Raw genomic sequence first — 14185 nt, 5'->3', positions numbered from 1 at the left:
ATTAATTTCTCTTACAATTTTTTTTTGATGCACAGATTGCTTCACATTTGGTTAGTGGAACCTCTTCATCCTGGGCCTTATGTCCTTTTGACATCCTTTTTGTAAAAAAGAAATCTGTAGACATTTTGCTAAATTTTTCCTCTGGTGTTGCTGTGTTCTAGCGCATCATTCATTTTTCTCACTGTGTGCACCTAAACTTCATCATCTCTTTGGGGTTCTAAACCATCGTTCTTTGAGCATCCCTTGATTTCTGGCACAAGTTGTTCAACTGAGTTTTAACAAATGCATATACCTGTGTAACCTAAATCCCTCTGAGAGAAAGTGCCATTAGTTTTTTAAAATTGAGATATAATTCACATACCATAAAATTCAAAGTATGCAATTCAGTGGGTTTTTATATATTCACAAGGTTGTGCAGCCATTACCACTGTCTGCTTTCAGAATCATTAGTTTTTAATTGCTGAGTTTCTCACAGTTCAGAATCAATTTCGGAATTACTGGTTTGTATAAATGTTAGCCTTCAGCTTTTTGCTTTTATTTTTTAACAGTTTTGTGCCATAATACTGTTTACGTCTTTGTAAGAAGTAAAGCATTTATAAGTCATTGATTTATACATACGTATTTGAAGATGCATATTTTCAAATAAATATTCAGGGAATTCCCTGGCAGTCCAGTGGTTGGGACTCTGAGCTCTCACTGCCAAGGCCCCAGGTTCAATCCCTGGTCGGGGAACTAAGATCCCACAAGCCACATGGCGCAGCCAAAACAAAAAAAATCAAGATCTGATAAATTGGGAGGAATGGGAACTAATGTTAAGTAGGAGGTAAGGCACTTAGAGCTGGAGTGAGGCTTCTGATGGTCCCACTGACTCCTCATGGATTTCCCTAGGGGCAGGGACCAGGTAGGTAAGTTGTTGCTTTGCCTTCAGGAGGTTTTTTGTCTGTCTCCACATTTCCCCAGTTTTTAGCTAAAGAAATCTTCTAAATGTAATTTATATTAATATGATGTATCTCAGTTAATGTATTTTTTAAACTTTTAAAATACAGACTAACCAAAAAACTTGAAGAAAGGAGAGAAGAGAAAAGGAAAGAGGAAGAACAGGTAAAGTGCATGTGCCTGGCATTGTTTTCCTCTTCCCTTAAGTGAGGGAGCATTTGATTCCCTATTCAGTTTGGCAAACCTGGAATGGCTTCCTGGTTATATAGTTCAGTGTTGCAGCACAGTGAGGGGAATTATCTGTCTTCTGTAGTAAGGTCATAGTGTACACTTTTTTGTGTTCATTTTATAAATTGCTAGGAATAGGTTGGACCATCTTTTCTTCCTCTGCAATAAATCCTTTATGCTAAGAATAAAGGGACTTGAACTAAAATTGGTTTGATGCAGTTCAGAGTTTTAGTTCCTTTTTGTGAAAAAGAAATGCGTAGATATTTTGCTGAATTTTTCCTTTGGTGTTGCTGCATTCTAGTGCACCATTCGTTTTTCTCACCTCGTGCACCTGAACTCCGTCATCTCTTTGGGGCTCTAATATACGAAGGTTATCAGGTCTTCAAGCTAAATAAATGACTACCATGTCCTTAGAGGGCACCTCAGAAACCAAAGACCTGTAATGTTTTTTTTTTTTCAAATGACACTGACCACATCATAATCTTAACAGAACCACTGGCAAAGACTTATAAATTGATAGACATTTGACCATTAACCCATGCTGTTAATATATTCTACTAGACCCCTAGATTTTGTGAAGTTGTTCTGTTCCTTTAGCTGTACCCTACAACTGGCTTTCCCTGCATACAAAATAATATTAAGGGAAGATTATTAAATTTTGTTTTTGACTCATAAAACTTACTTTTTCTTTAATTCAGAGAGAGATTAAGAAGGAAATTGAGAGGAGGAAAACTGGAAAAGAAATGTTGGATTATAAAAGAAAGCAAGAAGAAGAATTAACAAAAAGAATGTTAGAGGAAAGAAACAGAGAAAAGGCAGAAGATAGGGCAGCTCGAGAGCGTATAAAACAGCAGATTGCACTGGTGAGTATTAAGTTTATTTTTAATGCTTGACTCTAGAACATTAGTGAAATTGTTTTTTCATGCACAATGGTTTTGGCTTACTACCAGACAGGGCACACGAAAATAGTAGATTTTAGGGACTCAGAGCATACCAATTCTGTTTTCTTTTCCTAGAAATTGTGTATTGAATTAAAATACAGTTAAGATTAAACTTGAGATGATTTTTTGTAAGTAGTTTTTCTCAGTGTTATATTATGAATTTTATCAGTAGTGAAAAGGTAGTTTTCAAAGATTCCCCAGGAAAGAAGCTAAGAATTTGCAACGTCACAGGCTCCGCTAGTCATAAGCATCTTTTTTAGGACATTCAAAGGATTTGGACACATCAAGCTTTAGGATAGTTTTGCAACAATTGCTTTTATTTATTTATTTTTTAAAAATTAATTTATTTTTGGCTGCATTGGGTCTTTGTTGCTGTGCGCAGGCTTTCTCTAGTTGTGGAGAGTGGGAGTTACTCTTTGTTGCAGCGTGCATGCTTCTCATTGCAGCGACTTCTCTTGTTGTGCAGCACAGGCTCTAGGCGCACAGGCTTTAGTAGTTGTGCGCACGGGCTCAGTTGCTCCGTGGCATGTGGGATCTTCCCGGACCGGGGATCGAACCCATGTCCCCTGAATTGTCAGGCGGATTCTTAACCACTGCGCCACCAGGGAAGTCCCAACAATTGCTTTTAGAATTAAGCAGTTGTAATACATATTACACCCTACTTAATATTGTTCGTTTATTTATTCATTCAGTAAATATTTATTGATTATCTGTTATTTGCCAGACCTTGTTCCAGACTTTAGAGAGAGAATAGTGACCAAAATCAAGTCCTTGTTTGTTTACTAATAACTCTGGTCCCTGAAAGTTGATAAAACTAAAAAATACCAGAATCAGAGTGATGGAGTTCATGTATGGCCTTAAGGAATTTCATGCATATTTATGTTCCTTATGTTTGGAAATGTGTAACTAGATCTTTCTGGCAGTGAAATATAATTAGTATCTAACAACTGTTTTAAAGGACCGTGCAGAGAGAGCTGCTCGTTTTGCAAAGACAAAGGAAGAAGTAGAAGCTGCTAAAGCTGCTGCCCTGCTAGCCAAACAGGCAGAAATGGAAGTCAAGAGAGACTCTTCCACAAGAGAAAGAAGGTACTTTATTTCCTGCTAAAATGTATGTGTGTACATGGCAGCTGAGGAGAAAAGCAGTTGTGGGCTGCTTTTTAACACTGATGTGTTCTGTGGATTAATAAATCGTTCTGCAAGAACATATTGATCAGTTTGGCAGCTGCCAGTGCTATTTGTCATTGAATGTGAATGTACAACGTAATGGTACTAAATACATGATGTTTAAAAGAAGGCTGAAGAAATCTCTTTTCAAAAGACAGAAAGCACATACATCAAAATGATTATAGTGATTATCTCATGTGTACTGGAATTCTTCACTTGTTAGAGTATCAAGTCAAACAGGATTAAGCAAAAGAGGGAATCTGTTGGCTCTGCAGCTGGGAGTTACAGTGATAGAATTGGTTAGGCATCACCAGATCCAGGGATCTGAAGGATATTATTAGGATTTTTTCTCTCTCCTTTTAATCTCTTGGTTTCTGTCTTCGCTTTATTCTCAGAGAAACTCTTTAGATAGTGTCAGGAGAGCCTAGGGCCTCCTGGCACCTTCCAGGATCTTGAGCTTCTGATCCTAGAGAGGAAAGACTAATCCTTTTTCTCATTCACTGAGAATTCTGATTGGCCCTGCTTGGGTCATGTGGCCATCTTAATACCAATCACTATGTCCACTTGTATAGGCCAGCTGGTTGGGGTAGTAGACATGCCCACCCCTGTGCTGAAGGAGATAAGGAAATATTACTGATAATCATACCCGAATGAATGAATGAATTGGAGGGATAAGGCAGTTCCCCAAACAAAAATGTGTTGCAAAGACAAAAATTCAGATTTCCAGTACATACTGCTAGTAGGATTACGGTTAATGTTTGTTTTGTTCTTTGTACTTTTCTGTATTTTCTATATTAGAAGATTAACAAGTGGGATTTCCCTGGTGGCGCAGTGGTTAAGAATCCGCCTGCCAATACAGGGGACATGGGTTCGAGCCCTGGTCTGGGAAGATCCCACATGCTGCGGAGCAGCTAAGCCTGTGTGCCACAACTACTGAGCCTGTGCTCTAGAGCCTGCAAGCCACAACTACTGAGCCCACACACCACAACTACTGAAGCCTGTGCACCTAGAGCCCATGCTCTGTAACAAGAGAAGCCAGTGCAATGAGAAGCACGCGAACTGCAATGAAGAGTAGCCCCCACTCACTGCAACTAGAGAAAGCCCGTGCGCAGCAATGAAGACCCAGTGCAGCCAAAAATAAATAAATAAAATAAATAAAAACTATTTTCCGAAAGTCATAAAATACTTAAGAATATATTTAACAGAAGTGTAAAATTTGTATACTGAAAACTAGAAAACATTATCGAAATAATTAAAGAAGACCTAACTAAATACATGGAAAGATATTTTGTTTTCATAGATCAGAAGTCTATATTGTTAAGATGGCAGTAATCCTCAAGCTGGTTTACAGATGCAACATAATCCCTATCAAAATTCTAGCTGTTTTTTTTTGCCAAAATTTATGCAGGAATCTGATTCTAAAATTTATATGTAAATGCAAGGGACCCAGAATAGTCAAAACAATCTGGAAAAAGAACAAAGTTGGAGGACTCAAACTTTCTGATTTTAAAACTTAACTATGAAACTACGGTAACCAAGACAGGGTGGTATTGGCATAAGGATGGACAGATGGGTTGATGTATAGGCATACCTCGTTTATTGTGCTGATGCTTTATTGCAGTTTTTTACAGATTGAAGTTTTGTGGCAACTCTGTTGTCAGTTGATAGTTAGCATTTTTAGCAATAAAATATTTTTTAATTAAGGCATGTACATGGTTTTTCTAGACATATGCTACTGCACACTTATTAGACTGGAGTATAGTATAAACATAACTTACATGCACTGGGAAACCAAAAATTTCATGTGACTCGCTTTACTGTGATAATTGTGGTGGTGTGGAACCAAACCCACAATATCTCTGAGGTATGCCTGTAGTAGGAATTGAGTCTCTAGAAATAAACCTATGCGTTTATGATCAACTGATTTTTGAAAAGTTTACTGAGACTATTCAATGGGGGAGAAAATGGTGTCTTCAACAGATGCTGCTTGGACAAGTGGATATCCATGTGCAAAATAATAAATTTGGACCATTATCTCACACCATATGGATCATCTACCTAAGTGTGAAAGCTAGAAGTATAAACTCTTGGGAGGAAAAGAAATGAGGAAATCTTGTGATCTTGGAATAGGCAGTGGATTCTTAGACATGACACCAAAAGCACAAGTGACAAAAGAAAGCAACAGATAAGTTGGACTTCATCGAAATTAAAAACTTTTATGCTTCAAAGGATATCATATATCATCAGGATAGTGAAAAGACAACCCACAAAATTGGAGGGACTTCCCTGGCGGTCCAGTGGTTAAGACTCCGCGCTTCCACTGCAGGGGGCATGGGTTTGATCCCTGGTCAGGGAACTAAGATCCTGCATGCCACACAGTGCGGCCAAAAAAAAAAAATTGGAGAAAATATTTGCAAACCATATATCTGATAACGGACTTGTAACTGGAATATAAAAAGTCAACAACAAGGAAGCAAACAAGCCAATTTAAATATGGGGAAAGAATTTGAATAGATATTTTTTCAGAGAAGATATACAAGTGATTAATAAGCACATGAAAAGATGCTCCACATTATTAGTCATTAGGAAAATCAAATCAAAACCACACCTTCTAGGAAGGCTAAATTTAAAGTGACCACCAGGACTTCCCTGGCGGTTCAGTGATTGGGATTCCATGCTCCCAATGTAGGGGGCACAGGTTCGATCCCTGGTCAGGGAACTAAGACCCTGAATGCCTCATGGCCGAAAAAAAATAAGTAAGTAAGTAAGTAATGTAAGTAAGTAACCGCCAGGTCTTGGCAAGGATGTGGAGAATTTGGAACCTTCCTACATTGCTGATGGGGTTATAAAATGGTACAACCGCTTTGGAAAAACAACTTGGCAGTTCCTCAAAATGCTAAGCAATTCTACTCTTAAGTATATATCCAAGAGAGTTGAAAACAATGTCCACACAGAAACCTGTACATGAATATTCATAGCAGTGTTCTTCATAATAGCCAAAATGTGCTAATAACCAAAATGTCCATCAACTGAAGAGGGGATAAACAAAATATAGTATATAGCATACGATGGAATATTTTTCAGCAATAAAAAGGAAGGAAGTACTGACCCTTGCTACAACTTGGATGAACCTGGAACATATAATGCTACATGAAAAAAGCCAGTTACCAACAAGTCACACATCTTATGATTCCGTTATAGGAAGTGCCAGAAACAGACAAATTCACAAAGACAGAAAGTAGATGAGTGGTTGCCAGGAAAAGGGAGAGGGAGGGATGGGGACTGACTGCTAAAGCGCTTGGTTTCTTTTTGGGGTGATGAGAATGTTCTGGAATTAGATAGTAGTGATGGTTGCACAGCTCTGACTGTATTAAAAACCACTGAATTGTACATTTTAAAGGTGAATTTTATCTCAAAACTGTTGTTAAAAATAATAAATGAGATTTGACTGTGAAAAAAGCCAATTTTCTTTTTATTTTCTCTAATTGGAGAAATATTTGACATACATTTCTCTATAAGTTTAAGGAATACAGCCTGATGGTTTGATTTACATATATTTTGAAATGATTACCACGGCGCGTTCAGCTAACATCCATCTTCTCATACACATTTGGCCCTTGGACAGTGCGGGGTTGCAGTTGGCGTGCCACCCCCGCGTAGTCAAAATTCCATGTATGACTCCGTGTCCACGGTTCTGCATCCATGGATTCAGTCAGCCGTGGATAGTGCAGTGCTGTAGTATGTGTTTATTGCAAAAAATCCACCTCTACGTGGACCCGTGCAGCTCAGACCCCTGTTGTTCATGGGCTAAATAGAGATACAGTTAAAAAACCTCTTTTCTTACGATGAAAATTCTTAGGATTTACTCTCAACAGCTTTCCTATATATCATAACAGCAGTGTTAGCTATAGTCGTCTTGTACGTTACATCCCTAGTACTTATTTACCTTAAATTAGAATTTTATACCTTTTGACCACCTTCCTCCAATCCTCCCTCCCCAACTCTCCGTAAAAACCTGTTTTCATTACACATTACCACTTCCATTTTCTCTTAGTTTTAATGATGTCGTTTGAGAATGTGTATAAGTAAAGATGCTGACTTAAATTTTCATTTTCTCATAGCAGTGTTGCGAGAATTCAATTCCGTCTTCCTGATGGTTCTTCCTTTACAAATCAGTTCCCTTCTGATGCTCCTCTAGAAGAAGCAAGGCAGTTTGCTGCACAGGTAAATTTATGTCTTGAGTTGTAATGAAGGTAGGTGAATGGGTTATTAGAATGTAGGAGGGGAAGTTTTCCAGGCAGGATTTGAAGAGTATGAATAAGTTATGACTTATCCCCAGGAGCGAGGCACAAGATGCCTCTGGGATGTTGTGGAGCTTCCGTCATGTATGAGTGCCATATGGGAACAGCATATCTGCTTGTTCTGTAAAAAGATGAATTTGCTGCTATTGTAAAATAGACTCTGGAAACTTTTCTCAGTGCTTAGTACATTCAGTTGGAGGAATGAAAAGCGAGTGATTTTCCAGAAGTCTAATCTGAAGGAGTTGTCCTCTGTAAAAGATGCATTTTTTCTTAGTCCTCTCTCTGAATTTTCTGCAAGTTGCTTAGAATGCTTTAGGGCTGGCAGTTTTCCCACCATCTGCCAGTTGATCAAACCTAAAGATCAATAATCTTTATTTGGCAACAAGTATCTTCTTCAGGAATTTACTTCCAGAACATGGCCTTGTTCAAGATCTGAATGGTGGTGAAACTGACATCTTAGAAGAGAAGATATGAGTACTTTCCAGTTAGTTTTTATTCTCTGATTGATTACTTTTTCAAAATGAGGCATCAGATGTCCTTTAGGATCTAGGCTTATTACACGCACCGGTATTTGTTTTACATATCACTTCAAGATTAAAATTAGGATTCAGACTTTTCTGCTAGACCTCTTCTGCATTTAGTCTGCCATCTCACTTATAGGTCCCAAGAAAAGGATGCCTAAAAAGTTATATGCCTTCTTCCACTGGTGAGCTTGGCTGGACAGTATAAAAAGTTATTTTAGTAACCCCTTTCCCCAAGCTTTATAGTAGAATCAACTCCAGATAGCCTCTTTCATCCTTCTTTTGTCTTGGAGCCCCACTTAGGGCCTCCCCAAATGGGGTGCTTCTGCCACAGGTAAGTGAAGAGGGAATCACATGTGTAAAAAAGAAAGATCTTTAATTGCATCAGTCCTATTAGAACTTCATCTCAGTACAGTGACCTAATTTTGTGACCTTATGTTGAGTGAGAACAGTGAGAGAGGTAGTATGACCTAGAGTAAAAAATTACAAAAAACAGGGCTTCCCTGGTGGCGCAGTGGTTGAGAGTCTGCCTGCCAATGCAGGGGACACGGGTTCGAGCCCTGGTCTGGGAATATCCCACATGCCGCAGAGCAACTAGGCCTGTGAGCCACAACTGCTGAGCCTGCGCATCTGGAGCCTATGCTCCGCAACAAGAGAGGCCGTGATAGTGAGAGGCCCACGCACTGTGATGAAGAGTGGACCCCGCTCGCCGCAACTAGAGAAAGCCCTCGCACAGAAACGAAGACACAACACAGCCATAAATAAATAAATAAAAATTTAAAAAAATTACAAAAAACAGAAATTAGACTCTTCCTTTGGAAGATTTTATAAGTATAGGTGATTTAACATTGTGAAAGTGACTGTGATGCTTGCCCACTGTAAATTCCTGGACCTGGGATTATGTGTGTGATATGGGTTGATTATGGACCATTTACTGAGACAAGGAGGAGGCAAAAACTCCTGTCGTATGTATAATATGAGGGAAATTCTGGTCTATTCCAGATTTTTAATACAAAATACCTACAATCCAAATGGGTATTTGTGAGATATTAATGTAAGTTTGCCAAAGGACAGTGAAAACTCTAATTGCAAACTGCAGTCATACTTAAGATATCTAATTGTTCATTTTTATTCAGTATATTTATATAGTCTTGGGAAACATATTCTTGCTATTTCGTGGTCTTTTTTGCTTCTCACTGTTGTGGCCTCTCCCGTTGCGGAGCACAGGCTCCGGACGCGCAGGCTCAGTGGCCATGGCTCACGGGCCCAGCCACTCCGCGGCATGTGGGATCTTCCCGGACCGGGGCACGAACCCGCGTCCCCTGCATCGGCAGGCGGACTCTCAACCACTGTGCCACCAGGGAAACACTCATGGTCATTTTTGAGTTTTAAAAGCTTTTAGGTACTCTTTGGATTTGATAGCCTTCAGCTATTTTTTGAAGCACAAAGTTTTTATAAATGTTTTTTGATTTTACATTTAAGTGAACTTTTAAAATTAAAGCAGTCATTTTGGATGCATATGCGTTTGTAATATCTTACTTTAAAAAGGCTCCACTGTAAGGTTTTAAAACTTATTGTTATGTTACAGACTGTTGGCAACACTTACGGTAATTTTTCATTAGCAACAATGTTTCCCAGGAGGGAATTTACCAAAGAAGATTATAAAAAGAAATTACTGGATTTGGAACTTGCCCCAAGTGCTTCAGTGGTACTGTTGCCAGTATGTATATGCATATATATTTTTTCTATTCTTATAGTCCTGTTTGTTCTGCTCTTGATCTTTTCTTATAATTAGAGGAAGGGAAGGTGAAAAGTGTACTGTGGGTAATTAAAGTCCAAATTATCAAAAAATGTTAGATCAGTTTATTGTTCCATTATCCTGGGCTTTATATTTGTATTGCTAGTGAGACACAATATAAATTTTCAGCTTTTTCCCTCACCTATTTTCATGTACAAAAAACGACCAGTAGGAGAGGAAAAGAAATGTAGAATATCTGCCTAATCTACTGACTTGGTGTCATTTATTTATGTATGAGTATATGAGTACTGTTCACCAATTTTTAAAAAAACATTTTAATCTAAAAATAACATTCATTTTTAAACATATTAATCCCATCTGATCCTAACAATATTTTAATCTCTGATTAAAAAAAAGGCTCAGAACCTTAAATAATTTTGCCAAGGTGCCACCTTAAGTGCCAGAGCTGGGATGAGAGCTTGGTTCTTCCATATCTTGGTTAGTATATGGTAGTGCCCCCTAACCTGCAGTTTCTCCTTCCGTGCTTTCAGTTACTCGTGGCCAACCGCACTTTGAAAACATTACATGGAAAATTCCAGAAATAAACAATTCATAAGCTTTAAATTGCGGGCCGTTGTGAGTAGTGTGATGAAATGGTGTGTTGTCCCATCTGGAACATGAATCATCCCTTTGTTCAGCGTATCCATGCTCTGTATGTTACCTGCTCATTAGTCGCTTTCTGGCCCTCTTGGTTATTGGATAGACTGTCGAAATATTGCAGTGCTTGTGTTCAAGGAACCCTAATTTTATTTAATAATGGCTCCAAAGCTCAAGACTGATGATGCTGGCAATTTTGCTAGTCCCTTATTGTGCCTAATTTATAAATTAAACTTTATCACAGGTATGTATGTATAGGGAAAAACATAGTATCTTTAGTGTTTGGTACTATCCATGGTTTCAGGCATCCACTGGGGGTCTTGGAAAGTATCCCCTGCAGGTAAGCAGGGGGACTACTGTAGCTTACCCAGATCTGAGCTTTAGCCCCACACCTAAAACAGTCCTCCAGTAATCAGGATTAGTTGTATTCATTGAGATCTGAAACCTTTCCCTTTTTAAAAATCATTAAGAAAGACTTTTAAAATCAAACTTGTTAATTTCATTACAAAAGTTTAGTTCTCTTCAAAATAATTGGTTCATTTCACTGAGAAACTACTTTCCAGTTTCTGTGTTGTAATTACTCCTTTAAAGAAAAAGAGCTCCAGGAGTTCCTAGAAGTTTACACACTTGAAAAACAGCAAAAGATGGCAATTTTACCTTCTTGCAGTAAACTAAAATCCACAGGACTTTTCCAGGTAAAAAAGTTTATCTGGAACCTTGAGTGTGATGTGGTTGGGCCGATGTTGTCTTTATCTAGGTTCTTTCTTAATTTTTAGGCAGGAAGACCAACTACATCCATGGTACATTCTTCCAGTGGCGACTTTTGGACATTCTTGGGGACAGTACTTTACCCATTCCTTGCCATCTGGAGATTGATTAGCAACTTCTTATTCAGTAATCCTCCTCCTGCACAGACCTCGGTGAGAGCAGCGTCATTGGAATCCTCAAACCTTGCATCGTCTGGCAACTCAGAAAAAAGGTATTTGTTTGTATTTTCCCCATTTGCAAAATATGTTAGTAATGCCCAATGCCTTATTCAAAATGAAAAATTTTGTTATGGATACTTTGCCTTTTCTCTGTATAAGGGGGAAAACCCAACATGTTCTGGGAAGCTCAATACCTGAGTTTTCTCAGCCATCTTTCTAAAACCTATTCCATGGAAAGCAACTTTCACTGCTACTGATTTTATTATTTCATTTATTGAATTCTCTTTATCCCATAACAAAAGGCATATTTTTTTCAGGTCTAAACAGTAATATCTTTTCTTGTTACCCATGTTTTGTCTGACAAGATACTTCATTAATTTCTTACAGTCATCTTGTATGATTACTTTAGAGGGATCATTGTGCTGCAGATAATTTAACTGCCTCCTCTGGGTCATTCAGAGAAGGACCAAACTGGATGTTCACTTGAAAATGAAGTAACTCTTCAGAGAGTTATTTTGGACTAGTTCCTTAACCAAGAGGCCTTACTTTTGTTGGAGATGGCCAAGGTTTGAATGGTAATACTGATAGACAACACTAATGATCTTAGCTCATACCTCTGTTAAAATTCTACATATTTGAAAGAGGTTTACAGGAATTATTTTCTTAGAATTCGAGATTATACCCCCTTCTAATAATTAATAGCACAGTTTATTACAATATATACCTAGTATTGTTCAATACTTTATTGGGCCATTAATAGCAAATCCTCACACCAATCATATGTGGTAAGTAATGAAAATCCTTGCCTTTGTCTGCTGTAAGGAGATCCCTCATCTTGTGTGCTGTTGACTCTCTAGATGACAATTTGTGTTAACATTGTGACTGGGCTGATGCAGCCTTTATTTCTTTCTTAACTATTAAGCAGGAAGACAAGTACATTACTCAAGTGGGGACAGAGAAATTGTTCTCTATCTAGTTTTAGAACAGCATTCAAACTAGGTCTTGTTAGGTCTGAATTTCAGAGCTCTTACTGAGCAATGAATGGAAGCATTTCATCCTGAATTACTGTCATATAGAAGAGCTTGCTGTGTGGGTTTCAAAAATTTATTTCAGGTAAGGGAAAAGGTCTTGGGTTGGGGCAAAGGATGGGATGAATGTATATCCGAGCAGGTGAAGCTTCGTGTTCCACCACTGGTTTTTGTTTTTCTCTCTCTCTTCCCCTCCAGTGTTGGAGAATGTATTAGTGTAAATTTCACCTGTTTCCTTTCCATTTTCAGATGAAGAACTGTTTGTTCTAAATTGTCCATGCAGAAATAAATCACTCTTAAAAGATTCTGACAGGATTGAAAATTGCTAACTGACCATTTCTGTATATTAAGCTATGATTGGAGTTTGGGATAGCCTCTAGGGTGTTGTGTAAGTTATAAATAAATATTTTAGTAGATACGTCAGCTTGCATAAATAATAAAGGAAAGATTTAGTTGGCAAGTGGTCCCAGTCTTCTAAAACTTAGTGAGTCACCAAGAAATACATGGACAACATGATGTGACTAGTTTGGCTTAGAGAACAGATGAAGTTACACCACCAAAAATGTATAAAGTCTAGTACTGCATTAGTAGATCTAATGATCTCTGTGGACTTTTCTTAAACTATACTAATGGCAGTTTAAAAGAAATGGCTTTGTGTTACTGCTGTTTTCATTTTATATCATCTTCTTCTTTCCTCCCTCTTTTGTTATTTCAGGGAACCAGTCAGAAAAAGAGTGCTGGAGAAACGGGGGGAAGACTTTAAAAAGGAGGGCAAGATATACAGATTGAGGACTCAAGACGATGGTGAAGATGAAAACAACACTTGGAATGGAAATTCTACTCAACAGATGTAGTGTGACAAGTACAATATGTGCAGTAATCATTGTTTCTCTTACGATTTAATTCAACTAAAATTCTGCTGGAGAAGTGGGACTGCTTTATGTTTTCCAACTCATCTACAAAATGTCTCTTTATTCCTGCTTAGTGGGTTAAAGTTGTTTAACCTCAGACAAGTCAAGAGATAAAATAACTGGCTGCTAGGTCCTTGTATATGGTAACCAACTGCTAGAAGCCTAAAATAACAAAAGGTCTGCGACAGCCTCCCTTTATCAGCTTTCTTGTTTAGTATTTCATATGCCCATTAGCCCTGTGCTCTCAGATGATATGTTTTGTTTAGGGCTGTTTTGCTCCAGAACTCCTCAGCCCACACAAAGTAACTGAATAATTTGATTTTGAGTCAGAGCGTTTTAACTAGCCAATCAGATGATAATTTGGGTTTAACTTTTCTCTTCTTGCTCATCAGCTGCAAGCAAAATCTTGTAGTTTTTAATCTTAAACACTGAATAAAAAAATCTTTTCCAAAAATCAGAATGATCTTATCTTTCCTTTAAGTTTTGTTATCCTAGCATCTTTTTGTTGCACAGGGCTGTGTGGAGGTCATGTGTCTCTGATACCCCCCTACCCCACTGTACTGCCCTGGAACTATCCCAGGAAAGGAGGTGACCACCTTATCTTAAATATCACTGCAGGAAGAAATTTTCTGACACACACCGATGCTATGTTACTGTCTCTCCTAATTCAGGGAGGCATCGCTTTGTTTGCATAATGTTATGGTCTTTGTTCTCATCGGACAAAACAACTGCTGGTCTACAACTAGTTCTCTGTCACCTTTATACTGAAGTTTTGCTCTCAATAATGATAATCACTCTTCAAAGAATTGAAGTACCTGTATTCTAGGACAAGAA

At 38.2% G+C, this 14185-nt stretch overlaps 1 protein-coding gene across 2 annotated transcripts in view; it reads left to right on the top strand.

The window, feature by feature from the left end:
- The window catches only part of UBXN4 (UBX domain protein 4), a 32292-nt gene extending 18481 nt beyond the window's left edge, over positions 1-13811 (top strand). The window contains exons 7-13 of one of the 2 annotated variants that reach the window (XM_067742069.1): positions 1047-1101; positions 1863-2027; positions 3064-3191; positions 7394-7493; positions 9680-9811; positions 11263-11465; positions 13156-13811. In XM_067742069.1, the coding sequence (XP_067598170.1) occupies positions 1047-1101; positions 1863-2027; positions 3064-3191; positions 7394-7493; positions 9680-9811; positions 11263-11465; positions 13156-13294 (922 nt within the window). In that variant the 3' untranslated portion in view covers positions 13295-13811. Of the gene's footprint in view, positions 1-1046; positions 1102-1862; positions 2028-3063; positions 3192-7390; positions 7494-9679; positions 9812-11262; positions 11466-13155 lie in introns of both variants that reach the window. The other variant, XM_067742068.1, reaches the window with a different exon arrangement.
- The last annotated feature ends 374 nt before the right edge of the window (positions 13812-14185 follow it).

The sequence above is a fragment of the Pseudorca crassidens genome, chromosome 6 (assembly GCF_039906515.1).
Source record: "Pseudorca crassidens isolate mPseCra1 chromosome 6, mPseCra1.hap1, whole genome shotgun sequence".
NCBI lineage: Eukaryota > Metazoa > Chordata > Mammalia > Artiodactyla > Delphinidae > Pseudorca > Pseudorca crassidens.
The sequence above is the reverse complement of the archived record's forward strand: the minus strand, read 5'-3'. Positions and strand labels throughout refer to the sequence as shown.